The sequence below is a fragment of the Eptesicus fuscus genome, chromosome 14, assembly GCF_027574615.1.
Source record: "Eptesicus fuscus isolate TK198812 chromosome 14, DD_ASM_mEF_20220401, whole genome shotgun sequence".
In the NCBI taxonomy this organism is placed as follows: domain Eukaryota; kingdom Metazoa; phylum Chordata; class Mammalia; order Chiroptera; family Vespertilionidae; genus Eptesicus; species Eptesicus fuscus.
Window position 1 is genome coordinate 62,306,599 of NC_072486.1, and position 26,684 is coordinate 62,333,282.

At 41.1% G+C, this 26,684-nt stretch overlaps 1 protein-coding gene across 5 annotated transcripts in view; it reads right to left on the minus strand.

Moving 5' to 3' along the window:
• NRF1 (nuclear respiratory factor 1) overlaps positions 1–26,684 on the minus strand; it is a 131,100-nt gene that overhangs the window by 13,455 nt on the left and 90,961 nt on the right. For 3 of the 5 annotated variants that reach the window (XM_028129035.2, XM_054726037.1, XM_054726036.1), the window contains exons 6-11: positions 24,362–24,520; positions 23,509–23,706; positions 22,829–22,930; positions 16,694–16,851; positions 8,387–8,511; positions 1,287–1,388 (exon numbers count right to left, since the gene is read on the minus strand). In XM_028129035.2, the coding sequence (XP_027984836.1) occupies positions 1,333–1,388; positions 8,387–8,511; positions 16,694–16,851; positions 22,829–22,930; positions 23,509–23,706; positions 24,362–24,520 (798 nt within the window). In that variant the 3' untranslated portion in view covers positions 1,287–1,332. The remainder of the gene's footprint in view (positions 1–1,286; positions 1,389–8,386; positions 8,512–16,693; positions 16,852–22,828; positions 22,931–23,508; positions 23,707–24,361; positions 24,521–26,684) is intronic. The other 2 variants (XM_054726034.1, XM_054726035.1) reach the window with 1 other exon arrangement.

Genomic DNA, 26,684 nt, shown 5'->3' on the forward strand with positions numbered 1-26,684 from the left:
TGTACAGATGTACCGGTGAGCCAAGTCCACATCATACATGTGCTTCAGTCATACATAAACTGCAGAACATGGTAAAGAGCTGCCTTTGTTTAGATGGAAACTCAATCTGAAATTGGATGCTCTACATTCACCTAAAATATATTTTCCTGGCATTCCCCTTATTTACATCACAGGCTTTTTTCCTTTGCTGCTCTACCCCATCCCCACCCCCACTTATTTTAACACCCCACCCCACCCCCACCCCCATGGTGAGAAACTTTATCAGCATTTGAGAACAATACAGTATAGCTGTGCACTATAAAGCTTCAAGCAGTAAGAGGCTGGGCTGGGCAGTCAGGAGAATTGCTGGACGCCTCTCTATGAGCCAATCTGATAGCAGGGTCTTTGTAGTCTCGCTCAGAGCAGTGTCTCAGTTTCCATATATAGACCCCTTCAATGATTCTCAGGTCCAATTGCTAGCTTTACAACCGAAAAGATGTTTTTATTAATTTAACTTCGAAAACCCTATTTAGGCTCTGTAAATCTCTAAATTGGGGCCTTTCTAATAATGATTTGGTGTAATTATAAAGTCACGGGCAATTGTGCTGACAAAGCCAAATCTATATGTCTCCTTGCTGGGCCTTTGCTCTCGGTTTGACCGACCGGAGGAGAAAAGAGGCTTTGTCAGGAGCAGATGTGCAGTGGGAGGCCCTGGGAAAGCAGATCTGTTGAATGAAGCAGGTGCCACTTAGACATTCACTTTACTGACTCCAACCACAACCTCCCCTTCATTTGATACCCTGCTCTTGGCAGGAGGATGGGGAGAGAGCATCACACAAAAAGGAAGCATGTTTATCCTGTTCAGATTACTGCTCTGCCAGGCTGCTGCTGCTGGGTTCTGCACACTTGCTCTTTATTAAGCAAATGGCAGATCTGGGAAGTGAATCCCTGTATTTACACAGGTAACCTGAGAGCCAGAGGGCCCCAAACCATACTGGCTGCGATGTGCAAGCTATTCGAGTTAATAACAGTACACTGACATTCCTTCAAAATCCTAGTGGAAGCATAAATAAAAAGAGGAAAGTCCCCTTTACCCAAGAACCTAAAAAACTTCATCTGAAGAATTTTTCATGTTAAGAAGTTCTTGTTCTTATGTGAACAGTGACTGATCCCATTTTTACATGCTCAATTAAAACCCACTTTTCAATCCATGTATTGAATAGAAATGACTGCAATGAAACTTGTTCGATTATGGCTCTGAATCTGGTATGCTACACACACACACAAATCCCTTTACAGAATATTACCTGCAATGAGGCACCAAGATTCTGTCTTGGTTACAAGGAGCTGGAATCATCTAAGACCAGAATCTGTCTTTCGAATACAAAGACTCAGAAAGATCTGGGGACCTAAAGGGAAGGAGAATGAGATAACGAAACATGTAACTTGACCTTCAGGACACTGGGGATGGAGGAGACCATGGTCAGTGGTGTCCATCTGCCACATGGCAGGCATGTTCTTGGGAATCTCTGCCCAGGATGTCCCTGGCACATCCGTTTCCTCAAGCTGAGAATACCTGGCACCATCAGACCAAGGAGCAGATCAAGGCAGGCCACTGTGGCTTGATAACCTGCTAATTCCCACTGGGCTTCAAGGATGTAAAAGGCCCTCTTCTTTTCTAGTCTTTAAGAGTTCAAATAGCAGAGCCTAGGTGAGCAATTCCTGGTGTACAGATCATGAATGCCCGAGGCCACCCTATTCATAATGGTAGAGGGAGGTGACACATCCCCTCTGGACTTGCAGACTGGGCAAGGAGAAAGATGAATCTAAACCCATGACACTTTCAAGAGGACTGCTCCTTCAGAAGGTATCCACAGGTCAGCATCTTTGCAGGAGACAAAGGCACCAAAGAACCCTGACAACTGGAAACCCCTCCAGCTGGGGCGATGTCTGATGAGTGACAGGTAAGGCCTAGTAATTCAGAGAATTGAATCTGTTTTGTCTCCCCCAGCATGCCTGAGGGACAATGCTTCCATCAGTAACAGGCTTTCTGAAGAGGGGTTCTCAGTGTGAGATTCACTACCTGCTCCCTCCAATGGAGGCTTACTGAACCAGAGCCTAAGAATGTATTCCAGAAGTGCTAAAGGCAAATCCTCTGAAGATTGATTCCCTTGCCATCGGTGGTGTTGAATAATACTAACAGTGGTATAACAGTTACTGCATGCTCATGATGATCCAGGCACTAACGAGAGTAGGGCTTATCTGCTGTCCCTAAAATTAGTGACGTCAACATATCTCCCTGGACGGGGAGACTGGGGAGTCAGAAAAACTGCTGCTTCCCTCCAAGAGCTACTCTGGTAGGCATTTCGGATTCAGGAGATCATGATGAAGGCAGTAGGGAAGGAGGGCAAGCTTCAGTGCTACGAAAGGGCTGGGTGAGTAACACCCAGGGGGCACAGATCTGTAACCCCCTTTGGATATTCTAGAATTGAGAGCCCCATCGCCCATCTCCTATCACCATTCCTTAGAAGCAGAGTGCTTCATTGTGAAGTCTGGAATTCACCCGATAGCAATGGCTTCCTTCAGCCTTGTGACCCACCACTCTGGATGTTTGATATTTTTTCTTTTTTTTTTTTTGGGGGGGGGGGGTCACTATAAATCCATTAGAGTGCGTGCTTGAAGATGCCTATAACCAGGAAGAGAAATCTCTACTTGTGAGGCATCTAAGTTGAATGTGCAAGAGGCCGGGGAAGTGGGTCTAGGTATTGCCACTGCCTCCTGCCACAGGCGTTTCTGCTGGGGACTCTGTAGTGCACAAACAGGGCGGTGCTTCTTGCAACCCTGCTGCCCAGCCATTTACTGGCTGCAGATTACTGCAGCCCGTGGTAGGCTTTTTTTGTTTGTTTGTTTGTTTTAAAATATGTTTTATTGATTTTTTACAGAGAGGAAGGGAGAGGGAGAGTTAGAAACATTGATGAGAGAGAAACATCGATCAGCTGCCTCCCACACACTCCCCACTGGGTATGTGCCCGCAACCAAGGTACATGCCCTTGACTGGAATCGAACCTGGGACCCTTGAGTTTGCAGGCCGACGCTCTATCCACTGAGCCAAACCGGTTAGGGCGTGTTGTTTTGTTTTTAAAGCAAAGCCATGCTGTCCATGACCTCAGGTGACAGGGAAGGAAGGCTCATGAAGCGTGTGTGCTGTCCTCTCCTGTGCAGAAGGGGCACAACTTGCCAGGAGGCGGCAGTGTTTGTGCCACGGCCTTTAGTTCAGCGCTATCCAATAGAACTTTCTGCAACAAAGGAGATGTTCTGTCTCTTTTACAGTGCCCACTAGCTAGCTACATGTGGCTATTTAAATTGAAATGGGAATAAGTTAAAATTAAAAAAAAAAAATTCCGCACCTCAGGCCATGGTTACTGAGCACCTGAAAAGTGGCTAATGTAACTGAATAATTGAATTTTAATTAACCTGCTTTTAAATATAAATAACCACACATAAGAAGTAGCTACCATATTGAACAGCACACCTTTAGATCTTGGGTTTTGATGCCATTTATTTGCCCCTGTAAGATTTATCATGACATTGGCTCAGTGGATAGAGCGTCAGCCTGTGGACTGAAGGGTCCCAGGTTTGATTCTGATCAAGGGCATGTACCTTGGTTGCAGGCTCAATTCTTGCCCTGGTTGGGGCAGGTGTAGGAGGCAACCAATCGATGTGTCTCTCTCACATCGATATTTCTCTTTCTCTCTCTGTCTCTCCCCTCCCGTCCATTCTATCCAAAAATCAATGGAAAAATAGCCTCAGCGAGGATTAACAAAAACAAAAAACAAACAAAATATTTTTAAAATGAGTACAGACATGATCCTAACCAGATTAAAATTTTTTATGAATGAGGGAGGAAAAGGCCATATTTTATTTTATTTATTTATTTATTTATTTATTTATTTATTTATTTATTTTTTAAGGCCATATTTTAAAACTCAAAATGCACCCTAACCGGTTTGGCTCAGTGGACAGAGTGTCGGCCTGCGGACTGAAGGGTCCCAGGTTTGATTCCGGTCAAGGGCATGTACCTTGGTTGCGGGCACATCCCCAGTAGGGGGTGTGCAAGAGGCAGCTGATCAATGTTTCTCTTTCATCGATGTTTCTAACTCTCTATCCCGCTCCCTTCCTCTCTGTAAAAAAAAAATAAATAAAATATATTAAAAAACAAACAAACAAACAAACAAACAAACCTCAAAATGCTATTCTCTATAGTGGGATTATAGATGATTTTTATAATCAGGACCAAAAATAAAAAACAACCCCCCAAACAAACAAATTCTATGCCCCCCCTTTTTTTGTGTGGCCGCTTTAGAAAAAGTGTCAGCCATTGGAAAAAAAATGCTGATACTTTCTTAGCAGCTCTGGTAACAGGCTGATGGGACAACAGTTGAAGCAGATGACGGCCCTTAGTTTTGTTGGTTAACTAAGAACTTCAGTTATCGGTTTTGTTCCCCCCACCTAGCTTTCAGGAATGAAGACAGCTGCATGGATCTGCAACAAGATCTCAGACAGGAGAGTACGTCTGAGGTGGCCAAGTGCCAGTATAATTCTTACTTTTCATAATTTTTGCTGAAATAGGAAGGAAGAGAAAAGAACAAGATCTGGTTCCCTGAGGATTACCAACCGTGGAGAGCAAGGTTGGGTGGGAGGTGAATATCACTCAAAGAGCCCTTCAGCCCTGTGTGAGCACACTCGTGTGGTCCTGGAGTCCACTGGCACGGGGGGTTCTAGGCTACAGAGGAGTAGAGTGAGGGGAAACCAAGGGGCAACTTAAAAATTGTATGACTTCTTACATTAAGGTGTGTGAGGGAGGGAAAAGGAAGAAATAACTGTGTTAAAAAATAATAAAGGAAGGAACTCGTCCAGAGGCTTTTCCCAGCCAAAGGTAATTCCATCTGCATCTCAAAGAAAAGAAAGGCACCTGTGAAAATCTTTAAATTGAACCAACCATGAAACTCCATCCTGAGAGATAAAAGACTCATTTACTGCAACTAAAAAAGGGAAAACATAAATGCAATAAAGTAATGCCAGTGCCTGAGTAGTCCTTTGGAGTTGGGATGGGGTTGGGTCCAGAAAAAAAGCGCAAGTCTTCAGGGCGCAAGGTCTCGGTCAGCTCTGTCCCAGCGACCTGGAATTTAAACTTCTGCTATGCACGGGTCATTATCTTTCCTGGAAAACCACTGTCCTACAGGATACTGCTTTCATATCTGCACACTGCCCCAGCCACCTCTCACTGGGTATTGTACTCCATCAAGTTCCACACATACTAGTAATGGCCCTCCATCCCCTCTAGTTCCATCCGAGAAGATGCTGAAAAATTTGTCTCGGGCCTGAACAATATGCAAATTGCTCTTAGAAGAGTCATCTGCTAGTAGGATTTTTACTTAAGCCCTACTTGGGAAACTGAGATGTATTGCTCCCCAGTGGTATCTGTTTCCTAACAGCACCTTGTTCTGGGGCTTCCTGTTAATAAACTCTCCCTGATAGTACCCTTGGTCTACTGGAGGATTCCTTAAGCTTGTCATCACAGAAGTGACAAATGTTGGTAACAGGACACAATCTGAAAGAATAATGAAAAGAGTGCTTCTATAGTTCCAGTCCCAGAGTAAATGCTGCAGCACTATGGGTAAAAATGTTAGCAGATGGAGGAGCATCAGAATTACTTGGATCATATCCAATATGAGTCATTCTTCGGATACCCAAAGGAAAAATGAAATAATCCATCTTCACTTAAAATTGCTGGGACGAGGCACAAGTCAATGGTCTCGTTTGACATAAAAAAGATGCTTCAAGAAGGTAATAATTCCAACTGCCAAGTCTGAGTTCAGCACATGTGGGCAGTCACAAACTGGGGATGGCCTGCTTTGGGGAACCACTGGCTTTTAGGATTAGAACAGAATTTTCTCTTATCACAAATGTAGCCAATAACATAAAATCAACACAACTGACTCACACAACCCAAAGCTACTCAAGAGGCAGCTTCTAGGAATCAATAGTAGTGGGCGTGGTTCAACTTCACTGCATGGCTCAACAGGTCCACTTGACTAGAGAGGGACTCAGAGGGTCCATCCGAAAGGTGAGGCTGGGAGGAGTTCAGAACTATAAAGCAGTCTGTTCCCCTCACCCATACAGGTCAAGAAGGGATTACATGAGAAGGGATAACAAAGTCCCTACCAAACCCACACAGAGTAGTATTCTTAGCAGTTCCACAGGGCATAACAGCACCTGCACTTCAGAAGAATGTCACATAGCAAGACATCTTCCCATTCGTTTAAGGTGCGTTAGGACTCAGATGAGGAACAGAGAAAAGCAAGCAGGATTCTGGTTAAAGCAGGAGGTTTGCCTTAATTCGATCTATACTCCTTTTCATCCTAAACATACATGGCTATGAGATGCCCTTTACCCTACAGCGTTCTCACCAAGATCATCTCTGTCTCTATTTGGGTTAGTTCATGGAAGCCCCTAGCCCTATAGAAAAAGTGGGATCTAACTGTAGCATTTCATATTTCTTTGTTTTTTAAATAAATGATTCTTAGAAGCCACAATGGCTGTTTATATTTCCTATGTTATTCTTTTTTTAAAAATATGTTTTTATTTATTTATTTGTTAGTTCTCACCTGAAGATATTTTATCTATTGACTTTTAGAGAGAGTGAGGCAGGAGGGAGGGAGGGAAAGAAAGAGAGAGAGAGAGAAAGAAACATCGATGTGATAGAGACACATTGATGATAGAGATACACCAGTTGCCTCTGGCAATCCAGGTATCCTGCCCTTGACTAAGAATTAAATCTGGATCCTTAAATGTGTGGGCCGAGCACTAACCACTGACAAATACTGGCCACGACTGTTTTTATTCATTTTAGAGAGAGGGAGTGAGGGAGAGAGAGGGAGGGAGGAGAGAGAGAGAGAGAGAGAGAGAGAGAGAGAGAGAAACATCGATGGCTGCCTCCTACAAGTCCCCTACGGGGGTGGGGCCCCACAATGCACAATGCGGGAATCTAACCACAAAGCGGGAATCTAACCGTGACCTCTTGGTGCAGGGAATAACGGAACAACGCTCAGCCAACTGAGCCACATTGGCCAGAACTCCTATTTTATTCTTCTCTGGGGGACAGAAGTACTTTCTTCTTCCCACATCCAAAGGAGGACACAGATTCATTCTTTCTTCAAAGACTTTTCCAACTAAAATCTTATTCAATTCTTAGGGATTACCCTAAAAAAAAGAAGTGCCAGGGACATTTTTCAGCCACTGATGTCATTAAGGAACTTTCTGCCTGGGAATTGTAAATAAATATATCAGGTTTTCTCCCCATTTGGTCTTCCATAGCAGTATTACTGTCTTGTGGAGTTGACTAAACCAATTAAAAAAAAAAAGGAACTTTCTGCTAAACAAATGTACGTTATTATCTATCCTCTTTCCAGGACTTTAAACAACAAATCTCCAAAACCATAGAGCATCTTATAGAAATGTCTAGTCACTATGCTGGAAATTAATATAACATTGTACTGTAATTGAAAAAAGTACCACAGGGTACTCAATCTGACCTGCTCAACCTAATTATCTAGAAGCTAAAACAAAGCCCAATAGACAATCAGATATTGTCTCACACAACAGGGCTGCTCCTCCTCTCAGACCCAGACTTCTGCGGCACTTCCCTGGGCACCCAGGCTCGGTGACTGACTCCCAGTGTCTGCCGATGTAGATCCCAAGAGCTGGGCTGGAGTTGTAAATTTTTGCTGCCATATTTCTATGAACTTTATCCCTTTCATTTATTCAGGAAATAATATCTAGGAAGTCAAAGAGCTGGGAAAGAAGGGCAGAGTGGTCGGATGCTATTGGCTAAATCCAGCGGTCCTTGGCGAGGCCACATGAAGAGGAGGCAGAACCCACAGCACCACCCAGAAAGGCACCTCCAGCACAGCCTACCGCTGCCGCCCGGGTGAGATGGTGGCACCTTTCTCCAGACAGAGCATGCCACCAACCACGATGTACCCGCCATGGAGAGCCTCTGCTATAGGAAAGGCCACTGAGCTCTCCCATGGGATAGCAAGGACAGCAGATTTTAAAGTATCTCTCAGCAAGTCCTGTCATAGCAAAACAGTCACGTTTCAAATAAGCAATTCAGTTAGGTAACCATTACCATGGCTCCCCCGACCCTGCCCCAGGAAACCCCAAGTCTCCTACTAGTGAAAAGAATCAGGGGCTCCTAGACTTTTCTGAGGCATCAATGGCCTACCACTAAAGAAAAGCTCAAATCAAAGCTCAACCTCTTTCTGAAGGGTTTGTTGTCAGTCATGTCATGAAGGTTTAAGTGGAAACAAGGAAGAAATTCAATGAAATATTTATGCTCTCTTACCATTAGCATCTTGGACGCCAGTAAGTGCTCCAACGGCTGCTGCGGTTTCCCCAGACAGGACGATCTGCCCCCCGCCTTGCAAGGTGGCTTCGGCCAGTGTGGCGACAGCATGGGCGGCAGCTTCACTGCGGGTACAGGAACAGGAGGGGGGGTGCGAGTTGAATAAAGGCACAGCACTGCAGCTAGAGAAGCCATCCTTCCCACCCTTCCTTGGACTCTCCACGACTCGGTGTTGTGAGCCTACCAGGAAACACACGATTCTACTACTGGATGGAGCCAGAGTAATTGTTAAATGATAATGAAGAGAGCCAGAGAAATCCCAAGACTTACCTATTTCTAAAGCTACTGTGAGAGTCTCTTTAAACCTAGGAAATGGGTGTTTGAGGACAAAGTCTCCTCTTTATCGATAGCGATTGAGTGCTTGTGAGCCAAGTGGAGCTCTGATCCGTATTCACAATGGAAAAGCCATTTTGGTTGTCAATCACAAGGTTTCCTTTTTTCCTTCTCTCTTTACAGTAACACAAGACAGATAATCACCTGAAACTGCCCTTTGGTAGCCAAGAATAAATGATAATCTGAGGAGTCAGCAACCTGGATTTGCTATTCAATTAATATTAAATAATAACAATTTGGCTTATATCCATGATTTTAAATACAAAGTAATGGTTAACGACTATTCTGCAAAGTCCAATTCTTCCCTTTGCCTCACTGTACATGCAGGCAGTGCTAAATCTTTCTAGAAATTTCTCTTCTCCAAAACATGTCTTAGCTGATCACATAGCTATTTTTCAATCTCTACTATCACTTAACATAGTTTATACACTATACAGATGATGTATTGTAGAATTGTATACCTGAAACCTGTATAATTTTATTAACCAATGTCACTCCAATAAATTCAATAAAAAAGTTGAATGATTTTTCTCCTTAAAAAAAAAAATTAAAATTTTAAATGATCGCTATAAGCCCAAACTCCTTGACTCTAGAAACACAATAAAATAATAAACCTCCCTTCATTGCAAAACAAACACTCTGTACAATAGACATTAACCATGTTTATAGTGAGCACTATTCTAGCAGTGTGTCCCATTTTCCTTTTCCTTGCTATATGCTTTCACTCTATGCATAAATAGCCACTTTTACTTATTCTATGATGCTACAAACTATATAATGTGTTATTATTTTATGTGTCATTAAGAAAGAAAAGAGGAATCCCTGACAATTGTAAAAGTAAGACTATAATTTACCAGTCATATTTCAGAGATGTTAAATGTGGGTGGGGGTGGGAGGATAAATTTTGCACCTCTCTGGGAAAGTATCAGGTACCACTTCGCAGGTTACTGAGGAAGTATGGAAAGTAGGCATATTAAGAGGAGGTGGTGTCATTTAGTTTAGCAGAGGTGGACAAAGTCCTGGGTTTGACACCAAATGAGACAGTTAACTCAGCTTTGTTCTGAGGCTGCAGACTTTGCCAGAACTATAATAGTCACAATTACAAGCTGGAGGTGGGGATGGGCGAGGGGCTGTGGACTGGTTAGGGTAAACATGATGACTGTGGGCAAAGCAACATGTATCATAATGTCACTTTTGCCTAAGAAAGTCAGCAGACAAGTAAATCAACTGCCATGACACGCCCCCCGCCCCCCGGAGAAGACTTCTTGGTCACTATAAGGATTCTAGGAAGCAGTAAAAGAAACTGAATGAACAGAAAAGTCTCATTAAAAAGAAAATTCTCCCCTTGTTACTTCTTTTAACTTTTATGTCTTTATGTTTAAAAGTTATTTTTTTCTAATAATAAAATACATGTAAGCCCTAGCTGGTTTGATTCAGTGGATAGAGTTTCCGCCCACAGACTGAGGGTCATGGGTTCAATTCTGATCAAGGTTGCAGGCTTGATCCTCGGCCCTGGGTGTGTGCAGGAGGCAACCAATTGATGTGTCTCTCTCACATCTATGTTTTTCTCTCTCTCCCCCCCTCCCTTCTACTCTCTCTAAAAACCAATGGAAAAATATCCTTGGGTGAGGATTAACAAAATAATAATAAAAAAATACATGTAAAAAACTTGTAAAAGTTTCATTAAGTATAAAAAATTTAAACTATACAGAGATAATAGTATTTCCTTCTCATCTTAAACACAGCTTTAAACAGATAATAATCAGAATCGTACTGTATACAGTTTTATAGCCTTTTTTCACCTAACATTGTATTGACCTCATATAAATATTCTTTGACATTTATTCAAAATAATAAATTAAATTCCAAAGTGCTGACTTTTCCCTTTTAAAGTTGTGGCAACCTTTAATTTGGAGGCTTCTTCCTTTGAGTTAGTTCAAGGTCATGATTATATATTTCAAATTTATTTCCTTCATAACAAATTTTGGGATATAATTGAGGTTGAGCAAAAAGCTGAACAGAATACAGAGTTTACATGCAGCCCATGTAAAAGCTAAGATAATCTTTTATGCTGAAACACAGTTCTTAGTGAACTGACACTCCCCAGCCATCACTCCACAGTATCTGTAACACGAATTCAGAGCCAAAGGGGAGCCTTAATCTGGAATTACTACTAAGGCTATTCTTTACAAATCACACGGTAAATTTTAATTTCAAAGTGCTTCATAAGTGTCAGAGGTAGTGAAATGAAGTACTATTTAGTGCCTAGATTCTTTTTTGTTAATATTTTTTTCTAAAAAACTTGTGTCAAATAATACTAACATCCTATTTTACAGTGTTAACACTCTGACCTGAGACTTCATGGAAAGCTAAAAATATGTTCTTTGAAAAAAGCAGCTGTGTGGAGAAGGAAGCTGCAGATGAGAACTGTTTATGTGGAAACAGGATTTTTGTTTACAGGTTACCTCGGCCACCGCTCATTCCGTTTTTTTTTTTTTTTTTTTTTTTTAATATATTTTATTGATTTTTTACAGAGAGGAAGAGAGAGGGATAGAGAGTTAGAAACATTGATGAGAGAGAAACATCCATCAGCCGCCTCTTGCACACCCCCTACTGGGGATGTGCCCGCAACCCAGGTACATGCCCTTGACCGGAATCGAACCTGGGACCCTTGAGTCCGCAGGCCGACGCTCTATCCACTGAGCCAAACCGGTTTCGGCTCATTCCGTTTTTAATCACAGTTTACAACCATCTTATTTCTGTGACCATCAAAGGTGAGTGCCTGCCACTCTTGTGCACCCTGGACAGATGCTTTTAGTGTGGAGTGTCACAGGCAGTGATGGGGAGGGCAGCTACCCAAGTCCTCACATGAAAGTTTACCTGTAGCCAATTACTCCTATTTTATTTTGTCTGAAGCTCAAAATATTCAGTCATTTTCCTTAATACCTTTCTAAAATGTTAAGGTAAGTGCGCTCTCCCTTTCGGGAGCATGCCGTGCCTTTCTTCCCTCTCAGGCATGCATCTTCACTGTTCTCTCCTACGGTAAACTTCAAGGGTCCCCACGAGACTTGCAACCAGGGAGTAATGGGCAGTGGCAGCCCATCCCGGGCTAACCCTCTGAACTTGCCTCCAAGGCCCCCTTTCCTGACTTTTCAGCAGACCCAACTTGGCTTATTTCTTTCACTGTGACTTTCTTTTCTTTTCTTTTTTAATATATTTTTATTAATTTCAGAGAGGAAGGGAGAGGGAGAAAGAGATAGAAACATCAAGGATGAGGGAGAATCATTGATTGGCTGCCTTCTGCACGCCCCCTACTGGGGATCGAGCCTGCAACCTGGGCATGTGCCCTGACAGGGAATTGAACCAGGACCTCCTGGTTCATAGGTTGATGCTCAACCACTGAGCCACACTGGCTGGGCTTCACTGTGACTGTCACTTCCCAGTGAGCCAACAGCAGCCCCACCTTGGCTCACTTCTTTTCTAGAAGGTCTCTAGAGAGCCACAGCAGCCCCTCCTAATCTCTCTCTTGTAGCTTCCTCTATCCCAAGCCTTTCCTTTTTCACTGTCCCCAGCTTTAATAAACGAACTCTCAAAATAAATAAATAAATAAATAAATAAATAAATAAATAATAAATAAAATACGTTACAGTAGAAGCAAAGCTGGGACCAGCAACCACATAAGCAATCTGGGTTGCAGGGAGGAAGGGTCCAATGGAGATGAGAGGTCCACAGGTCAGTGAGGTTAGGTTTCTCATTCCGTCAGGAGCCATAGGCAAAGCAGAATGGATGGATGTTTTACATGGGGCATCAAGACAGGGGGTGACTCCAGTGGTCAGCAAATCCAGTTCAAAATCTATTCTAACCACTTCCACTAGATTTCATAAAAAGTAGTCAAACGCTATTGCTGGAAAAAGAATACCTTTACTTAAAAGGTGAATAGGCATTAAAATGTCTCTAAGCTACCACTTCACAATTTTTTGACACAAGTCATTTCCTAACTTTTTCTTTGCAAGTGTCTAACCTTATCCACAGGAAAAAGAAGCAGTTACACAGTCCCTGCCCTCCATTTCCAGAGAGGACTTCTGATCTAGGTTGTCCATCCCATTTTACTGGCAAATAAATAGCAGTCCATATATGAAAGCCACATTTTAATAATATCTTACTTTTAATTCAACAGTATTTTTTTTTAAAAAAAGGCAAGAGTAATTTTTTCTTTGAAAATTTGATTCACTTCTTTTTTAAGCAGAGCTTCTTCACAGAAAAAGAACAACTCTAAATCCCTTGAGAAGAGGAATCAACTTAAGCATTTGTTTCCTCATAGCACTGAGTCACAGCTCTACACACAGCAGACAGAAAAAACTGTCTTGGTGTCAACACACTGAATTTCCACTAAGGCAACTGTAGTTTAGCCTACAAGTATTTCTCATGTATGCAGACTGACTTGTTTAAGACGGAATATACATCTAGGACAGCTTAACCAACAAATTAAAACTAAAATTAATCACTACATTGCAACAACCAAATGATTCCACTTCCTTTCCTCTATTCAGGCTGAATAGCTCTACTTTTTTTGGAGCTGTGATGCTCTGTTCTTCACTTTGATTCTTTATCTCCTTCCTAAAAGTGTTGATTTATTATATATTTGGAAAATAATTAAAATTAACTACTTTCCAGATATTTTCATGATCGTTTATCCATAGCCTCTTTGGCTTATAATAATGCCAGGGTGGGCTAAAGGCTGTCTGGGTCCAGGGCCCTTGTTCTGACTTGCTGTGCAAGTCTTCTGGCAGCATGGTTGAAAAACAGGTCCGTCCTGCATCTGTCCCGATCCCCTTCCCCCTCTAACAGATAAAGGCGCCCCCTGTCTTCTTCCCCACCTGCCATTCCATGCAGCTTGCCTCTCCTCACTCTGCACCCACATCTGCTGTTTACAGTGAGCAGAGGTGCAGGTGATTATTAGAGAACCATGCTTGTCCCATCTGCACCTGACACACACTGCTAGGCGGGAGCCGCTCTATGAACTCACTTTGTTACCATAGGAACAAAGACCAGATTTCTTAGTGTATTTTTCACTAAGATGACTTCCAGAGTGCATCTCATCCCTTAGGGAAGCAAACACCAAGGACTTATGTCTTCAGTCCAATCCTCCTGCCATTAGACAGTGGGTTACTTCTCTTGGAATCAGAAAACCCCTGATGTTCCCCTAACAGCCTGCTATAGCCTAGTCTTCGCTGTCAGGTGTGGTTTCTTCACCCCCAGCAAAGGCTGCAACACACCATCCCCCAGCATTGGGGCGTTTAACTACTTGATTGCAAACAGATTTCAACATCTCTTTACTCCTCCCACATGCCACAGTGAACCACATTCTCCTTCCTTTGGAGTAAACACTATAGCCACTTCAGCTGCATCTGAGTCTGTTAACAAGCTCTCTGGGGAAACCAATACCCTCCTTGCCTTTAGAAATAAGCCCTGGTCCTTACACTAAAGGGAGCCAGGATGTGCCTCATATTTTCCACAACGTGCAGGGTTTCCAGGATATTCCAGTATTCACTGGATCACTGAAAGCACTCACTCAATGAAATAAAGTTTTGCTGGTCTTTAATGGTGGCCAGTTAGGCCCCATGCTTCAGTGAGGAGTTACTGGGTAAAAGGGAGCGGAGTTCTCATTCTGGCCAAGGCTTTCAGGAATCCTCTCAAAGCAGAGCGGGACTGGGCCAAAGTGTGAGAAATAAAGTAACACTTTCATGTTATTGAAAAGCAACATGGCCGAAACCGGTTTGGCTCAGTGGATAGAGCGTCGGCCTGTGGACTGAAGGGTCCCAGGTTCGATTCTGGTCAGGGCACGTACCTTGGTTGTGGGCACATCCCCAGTGGGGGTTGTGCAGGAGGCAGCTGATCGATGTTTCTCTCTCATCGATATTTCTAACTTTCTATCCCTCTCCCTTCCTCTCTGTAAAAAATCAATAAAATATATTAAAAAAAAGAAAAGAAAAGCAACATGGTTCAATGGGCTAAGAAAAAAGTTTCAATTGCAGGTCACTCGGACTCACTGGGTAACTCTGGGAGGACAACTGTGTGTGTTTCCAGTTTTCTGTACCTAATCAACCACCAAGTCCTGGCCATACTGCCTTCAAAACCAGTCACGTCATCTCCATTGTTACTACTTTAGTTTTCAAGCCTTTGACAAATCACACCTGGATTGCTTCTTCCTAACTCGTTTTCTATTTCTAATCTCTTCTCACTATAAACTATTTAAATAACTATAATTCCTGAAGTGCTAACTATGGGCTGGATAGTTTGTTGAGAGTCTTATATACATTATCTTATTGAATCCTTTTTATTCTACATGATGAAAATCACCCTTATTATAACTATGAGAAGACCCAGGTTAGGAGTTACATTTCTCAAGATCTAATGGCTAATAAGTGGCAGAGCTAGGATTCAAACCTGAATCTATGCGACCGCCTAACCTCCTCTACAGCCTCGTGGAAAGCACTGTACATAATCCTGTCAAGGCTTTCTAGTCTCTATCACAACCGACCTAAACTTTAGCTGATTTTTATATTTTGGAGGTGATCCCACTCCTCTCAATTTCTGATATTCAGTCTATACTACACAATTCAAGAGGCGATTACACTCTGAGCAATACTGCTTGCTAAATGTTTCACTTAAACCAATCTTCCCAATGGTTTCACTGAGGGAGACATTACACTTTAGAGCACTCTTCATTTACATCCTCACCTATTAGAGTGCTGGGATGTCACGAGAGTTCAATGACCACCAAAGACTAACAGCTGCTGTACGGTGGTGTTACCATGTGCCAGGAGCTGATACGGGTCTCAAATGCATTGACTCCTCTAGTTCTCACAACATCCTACAAGGTAGGTACTGTCATTACCCCCATTTGACAGAAGAGGAAAGCCTGAGCACTGAGTTTGAGTCAATCACCCAAGCTCACACAGCTAGGAGGTGACAGAGCTGGGATTCAAATCAGGCAGTCTGGCTTCAAGATGCACACTCTTAATTATTAGTTAAGGTGCCTGAGTCCACTGAAAATAAAATTGTGTTAACAATGAAGAAGAATATGAGCATAACCAATGGACGCAAAACTTTGGGGGATGAGGGCATGTATGGGTGTGGGGTGGGGGGGCAATGGTAAGATATGTACACATATAATACCTCAATAAAAAAAAAAAAATCCAAGGCCCCCCCCCCCCAAAAAAAAAAAACAATGAAGAAGAAAAAGATTATATGAGGATGATCTTTTCTGTCAAGAACCAGTAGAAGGAACCAGCAGGAAATAAGACAATTTAGTTTTGGAAACTACCCCTTAGTGGAGTATCCTATTCTGCAGCATCCTTCCTAAACATACCTAAAGAAATAAATTCAATGATTTTCCCCAACAGCCCAAAACTTATTTTATTCAAAGTCTTCGATAAGCAAGGGAAACACACTTCCTGAAAAATCAGTAAAGTCAGCTCTCAACTAGCTAAAAAATAGATTAATATCCCTAACAAAAAGCAGTTTCTTTTATAGGGTAAAAGGAAATCAACCCTGAAGCATCTTGATTTATTATATCCTTTAGTCCCTTTGAAAAACAAAATACTCAAACCTTGCTGCTTTTGGCCTAGTAATAGGCACAGGATGGGATTAAAAAAAAAAAAAAGGAACCGGTGTCCCTGACCAGCAGGCTTGAGCTAGAAATCAGAAAAGCTGGATTGGTTGCTGGGGTGGGGCTGGGGGAGTGGGAATGGGGTGGATGAGGGCTGATTAGAAGTCAACTTACAATATCCTAAGGGCTAACAGCACTAAACTCTAACGGCCAATTGTGACAAACTGAGGTACATTTCTCTACAACCAGGATGGAAGGACAGATTCGCCGAGCTCATTTATTCTCCCCACCCCTGCCTCCACCTGTTGAGTGCCATGGTGACTGTAGCTCCCTGCTGCATCTCCTGAGAAGCTGCCACTGCGGCCTCTGCCAATGATGCCACTGCCTGTGTGGCCTCCGAAGCTTGCGTCGTCTGGATGGTCATCTCACCTCCTTGTAACGTGGCCCAATTTTGTTCCACCTGAAGCAGAAAAGACACGATAGTAAAGAATCAAAGTCACAAAACGATTATGATTTTTAAGTCCTTTTTCTAATTGTTATGTGCTCAGCCAAATACATTTATACTTTTAAGTGAACATGACCTACAATGTACAGAACATGGTTTTAAGTATGCTGTTGTGTAAAGGGAGGTGGGGAATTAGAATATATATTTGAACTTGCTTATATTTGCATAAAAAATTCTGGAAGGATAGCAAAGAAACCACTGAAAATACTTTCCTCAGTTTGTGAGTTGAGGTAGGGTGGGGTTGAGGTAATAACTTGAATAGGAGTCAGAAAGCAAGATTTTCTACTGTATACTTTTAAATAATTTTTGAAGTATCTGAGCCTTACTAGTTACCTATTCAAAAATTTTAATTTAGAGCATAAATGTAACTAAAATATATTCATACTGTACCAAAGGGACTATAATGCCAGAACTCTAGACTCTTTGCCCAAAGGTCATTACTGTTATATATCTTGTATATCTTTGCAGGGATATTCTTTCTATGTGCAAGCATATTTATATACAAATACTCCTCCTTTCTTTTTTAAAAAAAATGCATTTTTATTGATTTCAGAGGGGAAAGGAGAGGGAAGAGATAGAAACATCAATGATGAGAGAGAATCATTGATCAGCTGCCTCCTGCAATCCCTCCCCGCCCCCCACAGGGGATCGAGCCCCCAACCCAGGCATGTGCCCTTGACCGGAATCAAACCAGGGACCCTTCAGTCTGCAGGCTGATGCTCTATCCACTTAGCCAAACCAGCCAGGGCTCCTCCTTTCTTTTAAAAAATAAAAAATGGCAGTATATTAGCATATCCTTTTGTACCTTGCTTTTTTCACAAATAATACATCTATGAAATGGCTCTATCTCGGAACATATAAAATTACTTCATTCAGAATTCATAATAATGGCCGCACAGCATTGTATTATATTGATACACCATGATTTATTTAACCAGCCATCATTTAATGGGCATTTACAGTTTCCAGTGTTTTGCTATTATAAACAGTACTGTGATGAATAGCCTCAAATACTACTTTGTACATTTTGAGTCTATTTATAGAGTAAATTTCTAGAGATGGAATTGTATATCAAAGTCATTTTGCATTTTTATTTTTGATGGAAATTTCAAATTCAGTAATTTAATGTAGCAAAACCTGCTTTGCTTTTATTGGGGAAGAATGATGAAGAAACAGAACCACATACTACCAGTGGCAGAGTAGATGAGAACTCAGCTTTGCTAGACCTGGCGCAGGTTTTATCAACTGTGCACTATTAACATTTGGACCAGATAATTATTTATTGTCGGAGGCTTTCCTGTGCATTGTAGATGCTTAGCAGCATCCCTGGCTTCTACTCGCTGGATGCTAAAAGCACCTCCCATCATGTCAATCAAAAATATTACCTTCACACGTTGCCAAATGTTCCTTCTGAGGGGTCTGTTGGGGGTACCCCTGATTGAGAACTACTGATTTTAGTACAATGCCTTGCATTTAGAGACTTCTCAGCTCTGGATATCTAAATCTAACCACTTCAGTCCATTTTGCTCAATAATCACCAGTTGATTAATTTTTCTCCCTCAAAAACAAAAAGCAGCAGGGCAAAATATGGGAGGTGATAAACCAATCAGCTGAGGTAAAGTATTTCTATGGATTTGAGTCCTCAGGACATTAGCTGTGCTTACTGGATCTCTTGCTGTTCCCGCTTCACATAACGGGGGCCCAATAAATGGTTAACTTGTGCCCACGTTACTGCGTCCCAAAGGAAGTTCCACAAATTTTGCTTTGGTTCTTTTGCCATACTGAGATTATGACACTGCTTCTCAGAATTTTTGTCAAAAGCCCCCCAGAGAATGAGATATTCCTTTGAGCTACCTTAGTATTTGTCCTGGTTCTCATAGGCAATGGACTGTGTCAGCAAGCCTTCAGGGCCCATCACTAAGAGGCGGAGATATCCTAGTTCCTTCCCTTGGAGCTGCAAAGTTGCCCACTCAGGAACTCACAAAACTCTGACTTTCCACGGTATTACCCCTTTGATCTCATTACTCCGATGAGCATCACTGCCAACAATGCTACTTTAGATGGCAAATTACACTGCCAAGTTGTAGATGCTCAAAGATTCCACTCAAAACATCAGCGGGCGTTGGCCAGCCCTGTCACCTTTTGCCATTAAACAGTCTTCCTTTTTCCAGATCTGCCCCTCAATATTTTTGCCCATCCCACTACTGAGCTGGCCTGGTACAGCTCTCCCAAGCATTTATACTCCAATGGCAGTAACTTAATATATAGACATTTAATTTTTTAAATGTATTTATTGATTTTTGGAGAGAGAGAAATGGGGAGGGGGGGTAAGAGAAACATCGATTTATTGTTCCACTTATGGATGCATTCACTGGTTGCTTCTTGTGTGCCCTGACCGGGGATCGAACCCACAACCCTGGCGTATCAGGGCGATGTTCTAACCAACTGAGCTACCCGGCCAGGGCATAATATACATACATTTAGTTACAACTACATCTGTAGTGAAAATGGCATTAAAATGTTGCCATATACAGTATAATTTAAGGAAGTTAAATTATATAATGGATGTTGGTAAAGGGTGGAGAGGAAGTAGGAAAAGAAGCAGACAAGAGATTTCTATTTAAAAAAAAGGCAGGTGATAATCAGCTTAGGTATGAACACTTCTTTGGAATTCCTATTTTTGAGTCTCAGTGCTTTAGTTGTATTTGCTTGAGCTCTTGTTGCTCTCCCTTTCCATCTGTGTGGTTATCTATTCCTGGATGTCACCATGTCCCAGAGAAAGGGCCACAAGCCCTAGGAGGAAAGATATTCAGAAGATGTATAGTTAGCATCTATGCTTTGCTGAAAGAGACCCACTACAGTGAGGCCCTTCAAACTGTGGCTACTCGTATCCCCCCTCTAGTCACAGTTAACCACCTGTGGCTCTCCCCCACTTTCAAATGCAATGCATCGCATGTGCTGCTCCCTTTGATAGGAATACAACTTCCATCTTTCCAGCCTGTCTTCCTGTCCACCCTTCTAGTCTGCGCTCAGGGGCGACTGAAGGAGCGAGACACCTGGACTCCCCTACAGTGCAGGGTTCAGGGCCTCTCCTCGGTGTTGCAGAGCACTCTGGCTTGCTTCTATAGGATCCTTATCTCATTGCCATTGTTTTGTGGTGATTTTTCTACCACCTACCTGTGTGCTCCCTAAGAGCAAGAGCAGTCTTTATTTTCTGTATCTATAGTGCCTGACAATGAATGTGTTTGCTGAATGGATGAGTGAAAAACATACTCCTTCATTCATATTTCCCTACTTTTTTTTTTAACCTGTATTTCAGGTAAATTACTATTCACTTAAAAAAACACCCACCTAAGATAAGTTGTGCTACTTCAAAACTGTTACATGTATTGGTGTTCAATTTAGAATTTATGCCTATAAGGTTTTTTTGTACTTTGGTTCTTTCCTTCTAACATAATCATATATACCATTATTATCAGAGACCATTCTATTTCAAACTTTGGCTTTTCTAATACATAATACAATTAATATCACCAACACCTATTGGTGGTCTAATCATACAACAGAATAAATTCTCAAATCCATTTGTATTTGTAAACATGACATCAAAATTGAAATTGTATAAATATTTTTATATCAACATATTTATCTCATATTAATTTGAAATTCTATTCTTGTTCATTTCTAAATGTCGACCTACCTTTTTCTGTGTGCCTAATTAGTTATAAGCTGCCTAAGGTTAGAGATTTTTGTTATTGGATATTCCAGCACACAGAGTATGCAAACAGATTTGGGAGACCATATATTACCAGAACAGACAGGCCCCCAAATAATTCTTCCATTTGGACTAAATGTAACCAAACGTAACACCAGATATTAAAGGCAGTGTGCTCTAATGGAAGGAGCTCTCACTGGCAAGGTTGGGATAATAAATGACCTTACAACTTCTAAAAGTATGGGTAATGTTTATTTCTGTAAAGTACTTTTGGTTTTTTGGGAGGAAACATGCTAAACACAAAGCAGCAGAATGTTTTTACTGAGTCACCTGAGGTAATGTTTCACTGGCTTGATGTGGTCTTCTCTGCCTCAAGTCAGTGAGATATTTCGACCAATTACCATTCGGATGGCTCAAAACTAAGATGCTAACATCCATGTTAATGTCTAAGAGAAATCAGAAGCCAAATAGAATCATACTATAAAATCTAAAAAGGTTTGTCACTTTCTCATAACCTATGCTTCTTCTCTTTATACCCTTTTTGTTTTACTGGAAGGGAGGAAAGAGTTAGAATTTTTTTATCTGACTGACTGGAGATTAATCAACAGGCTACTTACAGGTCACTCGCCCATTCCCACAACAAATGACTTAAAAATAATGTTATTTTGCTGAAAAAGCCAAAGATATGTGACTGAGATTGTTTATCCTTCATGCTTTCTGTGAAATTTTGACATTTATGATCTTTGAATATGTGAAGTTATTTAGTAAAATGGGTTTCAAAGACTCTAGAGAAGTGTGTAAGAAATACAAAGTTCCTTTCAATCTGGAAATGTACTTAGCTGTCTTCTTTACCTCTTTCACACTGCAAGGAGTGTCCTCTAGTTTTAGAGTTTGGGGACTGACGAATTTTCCCCTTAGCTGATCCATACTCTTTCATAATGTTTACAAATTTATAAAAGTAAGTATCTTGTTTTCCTTCACCTTTCTACACTGAAAAACCAAATGCTAGCTCCTGCCCCAAACCTTCCCAGACTCCCTGTTAGCATCTCTCCTGAAGGCATAGATCATTTTGCAGCATCGATGCACTTAACAGCCTGGACCATAGTTCATTTATGCAGACACTTCTCACCCCCACCAGGCAGGAGCTCCTTTAAAGCAGTGTTCCTAAGTCAACACATCAATTGTACATGGCAGGGGCTCAATAAAAGCTGGCAGACTGAGGAGCCGGCTATGCTTCCCTTCCTCTCACTAGCCATGAGAACCTGATCAGTTCTCTCCCTTTCCTGAGATGTACAAATGGAAGTGACTTTGTGCAGTTCTGAGTAGAAATGCTCCATGGTTTTGAACAAGGGTAAGATAATTTTAACTTTAATTCTGATACTTCTCTTTGACATTTGTTGGCTATTTTTCAAACTTCAGACATATACCATGTTTTAGGGAAAAAGCTCATAGTGACTTAGTAAACTCTTTCCTAAACTTCACCGATAGCTCACAGCTGAGTCTAGACAATGTATTAATGAGCTTTTAACACTTATTCTGGGACTCTGGGCAAGTCTCCTATCCTCGACATGTTGCAGTTTCCTCATCTATAAGGTAAATTTAATAAGAGAGTCTATGCTTCATAGGGTTGAGTGCTTACTGTACCAAGTACTTCATAAAGCACTTCTATCTTTAGGTTAACATTCCATAATTACCTTGATTTTGGTAGGGAAGGATTTGCTCATGAAGCCTTTTCAAATGCACATTTAAAATGTAATAATTCATGTCTACTGATTTACAAATATATTTACCCTTTCAAAGGATGCTTTTGTCAGATCCAGTTTTAATGATCTAATTTTTAAAATAAAACCTAAGAATTAAATTCTTTGAGATTCACAGCATAAAAGTATTAAATGGATAATCCCCTTTATAGTATATTAAACAAAATGATATATTATAAATGTAAAATTGTAAATTCCTATTAGTTAGTCTAATCATAAAGATCCATGAATTTCAACTGTTATAATTAATATACACAGCATAAGATCCTTTGTAAAAGGTTTGAATAAAATATTGCCACAGGTATGTGGGCGGCTTTCATCTCTTCATCTTTGGGACCTTCACTTCTCCCTCACCTATATATCCAAGTACTTATTTTTACTTTTTATTGACTCTATTGGGGTGACACTGGTTATATCCAAGTATCTAAGCAGATGCACACAGGATCATCTTTCTTACCTCTCCATCTGCCACAGCAGAATAATTCACTTGGGCAACAGTGACTGTGGTTGGCAATTCTGAAGCATCAGCCAATGTGGCTACTGTTGCCCCTGTGCCAACCTAAAGAAATGTATGGAAAGCAATTAAGTGTCAGTGGATGAATCCTTCTACTTCTCCTCTACTCAGAAGTTAATATTCAGTTAATCCTCAATTCAGCATAAATAACAATAGGCTTTGTAATAATATGAAATGAGTTATACAATTATAACTCAGACACATGAGTTTCAGAGTTTTACTTCAACCAAATAAATCAGTATTAGAAGCTATCACATTTTACTACCCATGCCCAATGTCAGTCAATCAACTTTTTATTCTCACTCCAACCGGAATTTTAGAGGTTCCCTATCTACTAAAAATTCTTACAGGTAATGCAGAAGGAATATTTCCTGGTTATTGACAAAGTGAAACAATAAAAAAAAATTTGGAAGTGTCAAGAAAAGCTAGCTAAAACTCTGTTTTTAGCAAAATGCAAACAATTTAAAATATTATTCAAAAATCCTTTTTCAGCAGGAAGATCTAGGGGAACTATATAAAATTCATACAGGAATTAGCAGAAAGGAAACTTTCTCCACTCTGAGGTGAGGTGCTCCCTGATCTGCCCCAGAAGCCACGATCTGGTAACCATAAGGTTTACTCACCTGGATAAGTGAGACAGTGCCATCAGGGTTACTAAAGGTCTGGACTACGGTCTGTGATGGAACGAGATGGGCTATACTGTGTGTGGTTGTGGCCTGTGTTTGTGTTTGCTGATCTTCAAAAGCATACAAAAGGTCCTCCCGCCCATGCTGTTTATAACAGTTTTTAACTATGGTCCGTAGTGCTTGGGTCCATGAAACCTGTCACCAAAAGACCAGAAAAGCACATTAAGTCACAAAAATAGTGGTTATTCCCACTATGGAATAAGCAGTTGACTATCAAAATAAAACAAACCTCGGACAGAATAAACTCTTTTTCCTAAAGAAACGCAATACCAAGAACCAACAATTTCCCACTTTTGGATTTTAATTACTTTATTCTAACCTGTGGCCAACTCTTAAAACTTCTCACAAAAGATTAGTCTTTTCTCAATAATTTTATATTAAGATTCTCAGTAAATTGACTGAAAATAAATATGCAGAAAAAGGATGACATCTAGTTTAGTCTTTTTTTTCTATCTGTAGACATGGCAAACTTCCCATCTCTCTAATTCCACATTTATATTTTTCAACAGTGATTCTTGCTAACCAGAACTAAAAACATTTCTAAGTTTTAAAGTGATTAACGATTTTATTACAAGTTTCTTCAGTTTTTCCATGCACCTCGTAAAATTAAAACTGCTCCAAAGGCCTAGGAGAGAGAGGTGTATAAATCAGAGACTAACTTCTTTGGGGGAACAGGTTTGACTATTACACAAATGTTTCTGGACTCCTTAGCATAAGAAGCAGAAAGACAAAAATTGAGGGGGTGATTCAAAATGGAAAAGCAACAAGCCACTCAGGCCAGAGGACTCACCCTCTGCTTTTGCTCTTCTGTGCGGACATCGCTCCGGACATTCGCCCACGGGATATCTTCAGGCCACCAGATGGGCTTGCAGCTTTCTTTGCCCCAGCCTGGTTTCCCCCGACCTGTGGAGTACTTGAGCATCTCTGGAATAAATGCCCGAAGCTGGGCCTGGAAGACAAGAGTATGGTCAGCGGCAGTCATGAAAGATATCTGGGATGTGTTTGTGTCTCGCACCAACTTCTCTGGTCATCACACAGAAAGCCTTCCTGGAGGGCCGAGGGAGTTTCAACAGGTGACTGATGAGCCCACTGTTTCCACATGTTACATAGATCCACAGTGACTGAGAATCATACATATATGAAGGAAACCCTAAGCTGTATTGCATAGACTTGTTCCTGTAAGATCAAGAACACCTGCCCCAAGTTTGATTTTTGCCTGCCAAGATACTACTGATGCTACAGCTTATTTCCTTTCTACAGCTTCCACGAATTTAAGGTGTCAAACAAAATCACACCATATTTTCAACATTGTTTTGGAGGTAGTAATCAGGGCAATTAGATAAGAAATAAATAGGAAGTGAGGAACAGGTAAATCATTATTTATAGATGAAATGACTGTATATATGGGAAACCCAAGAGAATCAAATGAAAGACTACTATAAAAATAAGAGAATTCAGGAAGGTGGTTGATTACAAAATATATTAAAATAAACAGGCTTGTCCGGCAGTGGTTGAGTGTCGACCCTTGAACCAGGAGCTCACAGTTCGATCCCTGGTCAGAGCACAAGCCCAGGTTTTGGACTTGATCCCCAGTAGGGGCATGCAGGAGGCAACCAATTGATGATTCTCTCATGACTGATGTTTCTATCTCTCTCTTCCTCTCTCTGAAATCAGTAAAAAACATTTAAATAAATAAATAAATAGGCTTTACTTAATAAAAAGGGAAAATAACCCTAAAATTCTTCTAGGAAGCTTTGAGTAAGCTAGACCAATGTCTATGTGTCTGACATATAGAGATAGTGAAGTATATGTGATCTTAAAAACATTATGGACTTCATTTAGATTTATTTTACAAATTGAATCCAGACCAAACAGGTATTAAACCAAAGAGACAACTGCCATTCTTCTTCTTCTTTTAAAAATATGTTTTTATTGAGGTTTTAGAGAGAGAGGAAGGGAGAGGGATAGAGAGTTGAAACACTGTTGAGAGAGAAACATCACTGATTGGCTGCCTCCTGCACCCCCACTACTGGGGATCGAGCCCACAACCCAAGCATGTGCCCTGATCAGGAATCAAACCTGTGATCTCCTGGTTCCTGGGTCTATGCTCAACTGCTGAGCCACATCGGTTGGGCACAACTGCCATTCTTTATCTCCTGGGACAGTAACTACACTGTGTGTATGTTGAAGGGAGAATGGAAACCTACTTTGTGAATTTCTTAATTGCCGACAATGATTTCTGGCAAAAGAAGCAGTTTATCAAGCTATAATCTTCTTTCCCAGACATTCTGCTTTCCTTATAACCTGATGGTCTACAACACTCAGAGATAAACCCTATCGTCCAGCTAAGGACACATCCATATTGCCTCTATAGCTTAAGACCAAAGGAGAGGAAAAATTTAGCAACGAGTCAGACCCAAGGACACAAGGCTGTAGTTGTCAAGCAGAAAAAACCCAGAAATGGGAATACTAAAGTATTAATGAGAGATGAGTGCAGCAACACTTTTATACTGAAAAGCCTATTTAAAGATCAGGTGTTCCTGTTTAAATATTATTCTACCAGAAGATGATACAAATGATCACATAATAGGGAATCATGAGCCCAAATCAGCAATGTTTACCTAATAAAGGAAGCTATAGTTGATAGTATTTACATTCCTAATTCTTGTGCTGACTCTGCCATTTCACCTCTCTTTCTAAATCCCCGCTCTCCCAGACAGTCTCGTCTACAGGATATGATATAATACACTCCGTTATATTTGGCTCTGCAGCATCAAGCAGCAGGCTAATAGAAATGTATCCATTTGCAAACCCAGGCTATCGGCTGGCTCATGAGGTCACTCCTTCAGTTATTTTAAGAAAGTGCATCTCAAAGTCATTTTTCCCTTTATCCTGGTTTCCTAGGAGTGTGTCCTTTTCTAGCCTCAGATAGATACACAGAGAAGGAAAAGGCTTAATCCTCACACTCAATATTTACATTTCTTCATATAAAAAAACAATGGTTTTCTCAGGTGCATAAATAAAATAAACTGATACCACAGACTTTTATAAGTCTCCCTCCCCTCTTTCTTTTAATCCCATTAACAGTCTCCAGAAGGGGAGTTCTTTATATC